Source organism: Lingula anatina, chromosome 7 (assembly GCF_051362555.1).
Source record: "Lingula anatina isolate TDL-2025a chromosome 7, LinAna3.0, whole genome shotgun sequence".
Classification (NCBI taxonomy): domain Eukaryota; kingdom Metazoa; phylum Brachiopoda; class Lingulata; order Lingulida; family Lingulidae; genus Lingula; species Lingula anatina.
This window is the reverse complement of record NC_141773.1, coordinates 19,773,966-19,784,691: the sequence shown is the minus strand read 5'-3', so window position 1 is coordinate 19,784,691 and position 10,726 is coordinate 19,773,966. Positions and strand designations below refer to the sequence as shown.

The 10,726-nt window shown below is 34.7% G+C and overlaps 1 protein-coding gene across 2 annotated transcripts; it reads left to right on the top strand.

Moving 5' to 3' along the window:
• Positions 1-183: 183 nt before the first annotated feature.
• On the top strand, positions 184-10,338 carry LOC106176336 (NADH-ubiquinone oxidoreductase 49 kDa subunit). Of its 2 annotated transcripts, none has more exons than XM_013558674.3 (14): positions 184-371; positions 580-731; positions 1,178-1,287; positions 1,958-2,038; positions 2,620-2,740; positions 3,137-3,249; positions 4,328-4,402; positions 6,907-7,070; positions 7,626-7,745; positions 7,928-8,057; positions 8,416-8,511; positions 8,880-8,963; positions 9,529-9,586; positions 9,853-10,338. In XM_013558674.3, exons 1-14 carry the CDS (start codon positions 259-261, stop codon positions 9,888-9,890), a joined length of 1,455 nt encoding a protein of 484 aa, XP_013414128.1. In that variant the 5' UTR covers positions 184-258; the 3' UTR covers positions 9,891-10,338. The 2 variants fall into 2 exon arrangements, with proteins under 2 accessions (XP_013414128.1, XP_013414127.1); XM_013558673.3 differs by lacking the exon at positions 4,328-4,402 and adding an exon at positions 3,863-3,937.
• The last annotated feature ends 388 nt before the right edge of the window (positions 10,339-10,726 follow it).

The window sequence follows — 10,726 nt, the reverse complement described above, 5'->3', positions numbered from 1 at the left end:
TTTTTTTCAACAACATCTAATATATATCAGTTATGTATATGAATTTTTCCATGAAACTTTATTTCAAAGCATACATTATGAATATTCGAAAGCAATTTGAAATAATTCACAAATTGATATTACGAAACGACCTTCATCCTCGACCTCCTTCCAAGAGGCTAGATCTCGATTTCGTTTATAAGAGTGCTTTTCATATCATAATGATTGTATTGAAAAGGAGGCTGATTTGCGGATTATCTTGCTTGCTACATTTCCAAAATGGCGGCTATCGCCAGGAGCCTTCTTGGAGCTGGAAGGCATCTTTCACGCGGTTTATCAGCCGTAAAAAGCCCAGCTCAGACCGCTTTTCAACCAGTTGTTTTGTCAAAAAGGTATGGAGCTACAGATTTAATACTTGATTGTTTATTTGCTTGCCTGTCACAGTGTCACTTGCAGGTAACATCAAGGTGTTCTTTTTACTCCATGAATAGTCAGTAGTAGTAGTAGTTATTTCAGAGAAGATATACTATTTTAAAACTTTGCAATACAGATTTGATGTTACTGTATCACACAGGGTGATGTGATTCTTTTTTATGTCAGATATGCAGGTCCTATGTGGCTACCAGATAATGAATTTTTAAAAAGATACGACGAACCAGCAATATACTATAGTGCAGTAGATATAGACTATGAAACTACTCCAGTGGACGAAATTGAGGTTATACAAGACACCAGTAAATACAGCATGTTCAGTAAGTACTTGTTTTTCTTAGGGTCATTCTAGGTTTACAAGCTGTATTGTCCTAATATGATAATATAAGTTGAAAATAAGAATTGCATTCTTCATCATCGCTGACTGAAATCTGTTCTGCCAAATACTATTATTTCTATCTCTGAATTTTGGTTGACAAAAGCACAGTCTGCTGCTATTTTTTTCTTTCTTATGTTTTTCTTTCAAGTGAGTTATGAAAAGTTTAAATAGGAAATGCTTTACCTGTTGATATTTTATTTTAATTATTATTATTATCATTATTTTGAAAATAATTCTTACAATTAGTAAGAGTATCTATGATATCATTTTTATTCAAAGAATTCATAGCTAACAAATTGCGATGCGTATCTCATAGAAGAAGAAATAGATCAAACTTCATCATGTCATGAGAAAAAAATGGAGATCTATTATTCTTTGTCTTTTCAGAGAGAATGCCTCAGACTGACAGATATCTGCAGAATATGGTGCTCAACTTTGGGCCTCAGCACCCTGCGGCTCATGGTGTGCTTAGGCTTATCATAATGCTGGATGCTGAGGTACATGTCACCCTAGAAACTTAGGGTGTTTAGAGACTTTGTCAGGAAACTGCTTTTTGTAAATATTTTCAAGATGAATGGCATTTAATTTATTAATTTTTTCTTTTGTATTTTGTTATATATAAATGTATGAATATGTCTGTATTTTTTAAATTTATTTACGGGATCAGGGTGGATTAAAAAAAAGTTGAGAAAACCTGCTTATTTCATATTCAAATTAAAGTCATAATAACTCTTTGTATGAGACCTATATTTCACAATAAAAACATTGTGAATAACTCATAGAAATATAATATATTCTGTTTTACCACAAAAACAGCAGTTATAGCTTTTATTCTGATATTTGAACTTGTCTTTAGACCACGTGACCTCCATTGATGTCTATACTCTGTTAAAATCTCTTAAGAGATTTTAACAAAAAACCAAACTTTTTAGAAAAAAACCAGGGACTAACTATGAATGTAAAAATGGATTCATTAACCATTGGTAAGCATGGGAAAATTGTTGTTTACTCCAGGAAAATTCATTTTTTGGCCGAAACGAAGAGTTATTATTGCTTTAAGTGAGGGGATAGATGTTTGAATTCTGACACGGGTTTTCTAAAAAACAAATGGGCAATTTCAACTTACAACTTCAAGAATATAAAATTGATTTGTTATTGCAAATTCAGTCCATAGTACGCTGCGATCCCCACATAGGTCTGCTTCATAGAGCGACAGAGAAGCTGATAGAGTACAAAACATACACCCAGGTGAGTAAGCTTGCAGTGAAGATTTAGTTGTGACATTGGAATGTGTTTTGACAGTTGAATGTGTTAGATGTAATAGAAGAATGTGTTAGGTGTGGAAGTGCATTAGTTTAGAAGTGACATAAGAATGTGATGGTTGAATGTGTTAGATGTAACAGAATAGGTTAGGTGTGGAAGTGCATTATTTTAGATGTGACATAAGAATGTGATAGTTGAATGTGTTGGGTGTAACAGTAGAATTTAAATTAGATGTACAGTTGAATGTGCTAGATGTAATAGTAGAACGTGTTTGATGTGGAAGGGTATTATTTTAGATGTGACATTAGAATGTGTTAGTTGAATGTGGCAGGCACAGACAGTGGAATATGCAAGGTATGGCAGTGCATTTTTTTTAGGTGTGGGACAAATGGGTCCAAGTTAGTAATATTGTAAAACTAATGTTTTGAAAATTGCATTCTGTAAATATGTTATAACTTGGAAGTTATTGCAATGATATGGTGACTGTGATAAGATAAAATGCTGCAAAATGCCAAATCTTTAGCAGTAGTTTTGTGTAATTTTGTCATCAACTGCACTATTTTCAGGCCCTGCCCTACTTCGACCGTCTAGACTACGTATCTATGATGTGTAATGAGCAGGCTTATGCCTTAGCCGTAGAGAAGTTGCTGAATATAGATGTCCCACCCAGGGCAAAGTATATTAGAAGTAAGTACTTTGAGGATGAGTGGAGAAATGGAGTTGGCAAATTTTATGTGGAGTAGGACTTTACTGAAAAGAATGTCACAGTACAGAAGAGAATGTATTTAAAAAAAGAGTTTTTGTGCCCCTTTGCTTTCTGGGAATGAAACAGGAAAACTATTAAAAAAAAAAAAAGATTTAACAGAAGCCTTTATACTTCTTACAAATTATCAGTTTGACAATTTTGTGTCCATTTTTCTAAGCACAATTGTTGGAAGGAACTTCACAAAAATATGGTCCTGAATTTTTTTTTTTTTTGAATGGTGTGTGTTTTGCTTTTTTAGAATTTATATTATTTTTTACTCTCAAGATATTTTAATTTCAGTTATCTTAAGGGCAGAAGTAATTCTTTTTCCTTTTCAGCAATGTTTGCAGAAATAACTAGAATAATGAACCACTTGATGGGAATAACCACCCACATTTTGGATATCGGAGGACTTACACCATTGTTTTGGATGTTTGAAGAAAGGGAAAAGGTAAAGAATATCAAGATAAAAATCCTACTGAAATGAATTCAGAAAAAAAGTAATTTCGTAAAATTTATCAGCATTTTTTTATAGTTATTGTAATAATAACTTATTATACTTTTTTTTTATAGAGAGATCTGAAAGTTGATTTTAATATTTATTTTGTGAAGTAAACTAATTGACTTGAATGACTGTTTATGATAAGAATGTAGAAAAAGAAATGCAGAGTAATCATTTCAGGTTGCAGGAACACTGCAGCACCATACAGTGGTACTCCAAAGGTGGATTCTGCTTCATACCCATTACTTCTTAATAGTTGCATCTGATGTTAACACTTGTTTGCTTCATGTTATGGGGCACTTATAGTTTTAAAGAACATATGACATTGTATGTAGATGATGATTTATATACAACATATGTAGATGATGATTTATATACAACATTCTCACATCTACTTTTACACATATGAAATCACTCACACACATATGCACGCACACACACACACACAGACACACACACACACACACACTTGTGAAAGCCACCAGCAGCCATATTGCTGACACACAATTCACCGTAATTCACCTTGTTTGCCTGATAAACATAGATGTCTACTCTCTTGCAGCTGATGGAGTTTTATGAGCGGGTTTCAGGTGCCCGTATGCATGCAGCTTATGTACGTCCAGGTGGTGTCTCACAGGTATGAAACAGGTGTGATGAAGTCAACATGGTTGAAAGGGACTTGAGCTAGTGACTCATGCTTGTTGTTTTTGGCAAAAGGTGTGTAATGTTTGTCCTCAAAGATAAATTCACTTGAAAAAGACTTAATCGGATAATCCTGCTGGATTCAAGAACATATTTGAAGCGAAATCACTTTTAGAGACTGCCACATGATATGATTTTCGGAAGCGCATTGGCAAAACAGTGCCATTGAAATTGGAAAACATGGAATTAATGAGAAGTTACAAAATGATTTTGCATATACACCTTGATTGCCAACATCATCACCATGAGCCTCTTTCACACTGTGCGCTCAAGTAAAACAAATATCAAAGTTACAACACGTTTATCTTTTAACTGTTGTTTTTAGTTGTTAGAGATCTACGAGAGAGTTTCTGGTGCGCGAATGCACGCCAACTACATCCGCCCAGGTGGAGTGTATGCGGTAAGACGGAATAGTGTTGTCATTGTGCATAGATCTGAGTTATGCCAAATATTCCTGTTATGGCATGTCAATCTGTGTGCCCATGTGGTGACATGCCAGACAGTATGCCATGCCCATGCCGTAACATGCCAGGCAGTATGCCATGCTCATGTGGTGACATGCCAGGAAATATGGCATGCCCATGTCTTGGCATGCCAGGCAGTATGCCATTCCCATGTCATGACATGCCAGGCAGCATGCCATGTCCATGTTGTGACATGCCAAGCAGTATGCCATGCCCATGTCGTGACATGCCAGGCAGTATGACATGCCAGGCAGTATGCCAGGTGTATTCAGGCTTTATCTGTGCACACATGACTGTCAGGAGAAGCTTCCAATGCATGGCATTATTCCAGCTACCAGTGTGATAGACAATTGATATATGGGTCTACCAAACTGTACGATGTATATCTCTAGGCTTTCTGTGCTCAATGTAACAATTTATGCCTATACAAGTATTGCTTTTTGGGTTAGTTATTAGGTCTCAGCTGCCTTATTTGGCATGGATCAAATATAGGAAGTGATTTTGGAAAATCCAGGCAGTTTTAATAACACCAGATAAAAAGTTTAAGATTTTTTTTTTCTCGAAAACTTCTATAAATATGCTCATGGTTTGATCTATGCAGCCAGTAAGAACACTACTATGACTTTTATCAGAGCTTGAATATGTCTCTGCTTGTAAAGTGACCAATATGGATGTATATGTTACCCAAAGTGGTATGATAAATTGAAACTCTGCAAATTAATATTTCATACCTGCAGTCTCTGCAATGTTCAGGTTCAGTGTAAAATCTGAATTTTGAATGCTATCAAGAATATTTTGAATAGATTTTTTTGAATAGATTTAAGTATTGGGAAACCTGATAAAGAAATATGTTTGGGGGGGGGGGAGGTTGGAAGAAGTCAAAGATATTTAGAGAAAGGATATCTTAGAAGTAAATGATCTCTGTAAGTATAATTAATAGAGACAGTCTCTAAAATTTGTTCAGTTTATATACTGAAATTAGAAATTGCAAATGTAGGCCATGAGAGAGAATAATTGAAGACAACTGCATTTCTAATCCAGATTTTACACACAGCTTTATACTTGGTGTATATTTATATTGTCAACTCCAGTCAAAGCTAAATTGCTTCTTTTGTCTAAAAAGTTACCTCTGACACAAATTATCATACCTCATATTTGCTACAGTCTAGTTAATTATTGTCTAACAAGATGAGGGGTTCTAGGCTTTTTTGATTTTTTTTATTTTTTATTTTATTTTTTTTTTTAACTTCAAGCAAATGCTTTATCTGTATTGCAATATTTTACAGTTCTTCTACTTGCAATATCGCAAAATGTTTGGATAAACTGCATTAATTTGTCTGAAAAAAAGTTGAGCACTTTCTGCATGGTTTAAATAGGTTTTTTCCTCAATGTATAGAATTTTTTTCTGTGTTTTACTGTGTTCCCATTTTGCATGATTTTATAACAATTGACTTGACACCCCCCCCCCACCACCACCACCACCACCACCGCCAACACCAGCACCAGCAGGAAATATGAATCAAAACTCCACAGTCTAAACATCCCTTCAGATATCAGCAGTGAGCCCTGTCAACATGACATATATCTGATTCCTTTTAAATTTACAGAAAAAAATTGGTCAGTATATGAGGTGATTGTTCCTCTATACAAAACTGACACAATGCTTTTTAAGCTTTTACATTTATTCTTCTCTGTATACTGGAACTAATATAACTGGTGAAGGGAAACCAACAGTTTTTGAGTCGGTAATCAAACTTCCAAGAGATTCAAGAATTGTGTTCTTGACTTCTATGGATCGTGTTTCATTACATTTGCACCTGTCTGTTAAGAAATGTTCCACGCATGCCAAATATGACAGTTTTTGTGATTTTTTATAACGTTTTTTTTTTTTTAAGAATGCGTGTTTGATCTGTCTTAGATTTAGATTTAGATATTTTTCTAAATTTTTCCACTGATTAGTCTTTGCCCCCATTCCTGTCTTAGATATCACCACTTTGAACCTTGACAACACTTTTAATTTTTGATTAGTATATCTGATATTAGACATGACAGGAACCCAGGACATGCAATATGTTATCCCAAGCAAGTAAACCTATTAAATGTCCCTAGACATAACTCTAAACATGTGGATGATATGTTGTTCCCTTGAATATTTTGACAGTTATCTCTCCCTTATTTTAGCTAACTCTCACCTCTCAGTTTTAAGAGGACAAAGAACTGGTTTAAAAGGGCAGTTTCTCGTCTCCAAAGCCTGTCCTAAAACTACAGATGATGTTGATGATGAACCAAATTAAAGTTATAGTTTCTCGACCCAACAACTGCTGTGAAACTTCACAAAAGGTGATAGGTAACGTTTTAATATGATCATTGATGATCATTCTTTTCTTATATAATTTACTGTGTCACTTAATATAACTCAGTTTTGTATGTATTGATTCAGGACATCCCCATTGGTCTGATGGATGATATCCACCAGTGGTTACTACAGTTTGGTGACCGCTTGGATGAGCTCGAGGACATCGTGTTGGACAATGACATCTTTACCTGGAGAACCATTGGAGTTGGTACAATCTCAGCAGAGGATGCACTCAACTATGGATTCAGGTGAAAAAGAGAGAGTTTTGAAAGTGGAAAGATATGATAGAAAATTCTTTTAGTTTTAGGTGTATAATTTTTTATGAAAGATTTTAAAAAATGAACATCGTGTGATTTTTTTCCCCATATTGTAGATTGAAAAAACTTTTAACATTTCATAAATACAAATGACTTTTTAAAATGTGAAGGAAGATTGTGGAAGAAAAGAGGAATTGAAAGTTATATTTTATGCACTGATTTGATTGCAAAAGATAGGGAGATTTTTGTACAAGAAAGCCACAAGAAGGTGACTGTTCATTGTATGCTGTGTTGTAGTGTGGTCCTGATGTTACTGTGTTGATGTTATATGGATAGTGTTGGTATCATTGTGTGCTCCTGTGTACTTTTGTATGTCCTGGGGCTGTGGGGGGGGGGGGGGGGGGGGGGGGGAGAGAAGAAAAAAAAGGTGATATGTATGCCTTGTGGATTTCAGTAGAATGAAAAAAAAAGTGTATGGATGTGGCTGTCTTAAAAAAGAGAGAGAGAGAGAAGACGAAGATAAAACATACTGTGGTATATTTTCAGTGGGGTGATGCTGAGAGGATCTGGTATCAAGTGGGACCTACGTAAGACTCAGCCCTATGATGCCTATGAAGACATGGACTTTGACATCCCTATTGGCGTCAATGGAGACACCTACGACAGGTGAGTTTGAACAATATTTTATGAAAAACAGAAACTGTAGATTTCAGACTTGCATGTTTTAGTGCAATCTGGTTTCAAAGTACAAGTTACACTTTCTTATTTCAATTGTTAAACCTAGTCTTCATATATGATTTCTTCAGCTAGTATTCTACTCACTTAGTGATTTTCATGTAATATTTTAGATTCTTGATTCGTATGGAGGAGATGCGTCAGAGCATGCGCATCATTCACCAGTGTCTGAACAAGATGCCAGCAGGGGAGATTAAAGTAGATGATCACAAGGTGTGCCCACCCTCTAGAGCAGAGATGAAGGTAGGGGATCCAAATTTATGAATTCTGTTTATACTCATTTTTGGGGGGAAAACGTGTTAATGTTTTACTGCTTAAAAAAAGTGGCATTCCTCATTGGCAAGATAACATGTAAGATTAATAGTTTCAGAATATGTTTTGGGTTGAATATGCTTGTGTTAACAAAACAAAAATTTGAGAATACCATATTTTTAGTGAACACAAATGGTTGGCTGAAATAAGAGTTGTTTCAGAAACCTTTTTAGTAGAGCATCGACCTCATTATTTCTCAGGTATTATGACTCCATTTTGCATGGAAACTGTGCCTTGAAGAGATTTCTTTAATGCAAGTGTAAATGCTCTGATTTTGGTATACTTGCAGGAGTCTATGGAAGCTTTGATCCACCACTTTAAACTGTTCACAGAAGGTTACAATGTTCCCCCAGGGGCTACTTACACAGCCATCGAGGCACCAAAGGTAACTTTAATACACACAGCCAACATTTCATTGATATTTCTCTGCACAACTTGTGGAATTCATGCATACTTTGTTGAACTTGATTTGTAAATCCACGAAGCTATTCTTCCTACTTTAGGTAAATTTACTCCTATGTATGTTTTATTGAGGGTTTAAAAAGTTGCTGTTTTTTTTTTTTTTGTACGAATTGATCCAAAACTGGGGAAATGGAGGAGAGGGTTTTCTTTCATTTTAATACCTGTCTGTGAAGGCATCACATTTTTAGTGTAATTCCCATCTCTTAAAATTGCCCAAAATGTTGATTCAAATACAAAGAATTTAACAGAATGATCAGGTAAATAAAGAATGTATGTTATTTTATGTATCAGGGAGAGTTTGGGGTGTACCTGGTCTCAGACGGCAGCAGTCGACCTTACAGGTGTAAAATTAAAGCCCCAGGTTTCGCTCATCTGGTAAGTATCTAATAACGGTGATAAATCATTAGTTTAATTATTTATGTATTTTTTTATACTATCCATGGGGATATAGGTTGTTGCTTAGTTTTTTATAAAACATTGAGATAAACTTGCTCATTTTGATAAAAACATTGGTTTGTTTATTTATTATATCCATGGGGATATTGGTAGTTGCTTAGCTATACAAAACATTGAGATAAACTTGCTCATTATAAAGTTAATGTATGTGTTTTGTTAGATGTAGCAGATGCCTATTATTTGCTAAAGTCTCCATGTATCTGCGGCAGTGAACTCTAAAACCACACAGCTATTTCTCCTGATTAATAATTATTTCAATTATTTGCCTGACTATGACGTCCATTACTAAGTCCACAAAATTGGAATTCTACTATATCACAACACAAAGTTGCATATAAATGAACCACAGCAAAAAAAAAAAAAAAGTGAGTGATCAACAAAACCAATCTTCTAAAACACAGATTTTTTTTTCTAACCATGTCTTCATTCAGTTGTTTAAACCCTGTTGCTTGCCTGCTTATATTTCTGCCTGGTTGTATTTTAGGCTGGGCTGGATCACATGGCCTCTGGACACATGGTAGCTGATGTTGTGGCCATTATAGGTAAAGAGATTGGTTGGGTTCTTTGTAGATAATTACAGTCTGAGATATAAGATGGCATACCTTACTTGCTCCCAGGGCAACACAAAAAATAATACTTATGCAAATGTAAGTGAAAAAAAAACGAACATGCATGCATCCCCACACATGTGCATACACACTCAAATGTGTCTCGTATTTTGTTTTGTGGTCACACTTGTGATTTGTATAACATAACAATACCATGAATCAAGAACAGAAAGTTTATTGCAATACATATTTTGTTGCAGGTACCCTTGATATTGTGTTTGGAGAAGTTGACAGATAAACAACTTTACGAGTTAAAGAAGCAGACTGTCTACAAATTATACATAACAAGGCTGTTATTGGCAGTAAGGATTAAAAAAATAATAAAATGTGAACCATATTATCTCATAGAAGCAAGTTGAGCACAAGAATTCGGTCTGGCTAAGCTCACAGTTACAGAGTCTTGTCACATGCATTGTTTTTGGTTTCCAGTTTTTACTCAGACATGGAATTCAACTTGTAAGGACACATCAATGTATGGACTGTTGTTTTTATGTTGTTTCAAAACTAAAGCCATTTAAAGTAAACAATCATAAGCAAGCATTTCTTGTGGAAAAAAGTGAAGAAGTGGTGTTTGTAAAGCTTCGGAATACTATTATTTATTTCATAAACCACCTTTGTTCTCGTCAACACAAACAATTTGTATATAGTTTGGATGTGGAACTGGAATAAAGAAGAGTTTTAAATTGTATGGCTGTCGGTGATTATTTCATGGCTAAAGAGATAATGACATGTTTTGGATGTATCAACTAAACTGGATAACTGAAGGGAATGTATTAACTGCATGTTTTCAGAGGGTCTAAATGCTCTTCAGTGAGAGATTTAGAATTCCATACACTTTATAATATATCTATGCACTGTGCATAAACGTAAAATAAAATTAATGTAAAATAAATCGCCATGAGTATGCTGTATGCCTCTAAAACATCCAAAGAATGAAGAATAACAAACTATCGAATTGAAAGTTTACTTTGTATTTCATCATTTTATTATAAATAATGTTTTTGAGAAAGTATTTTTACACTGAGGGTCAACAGGAATGTTCAGACCAAATAATTTAATAATCTCACATACATA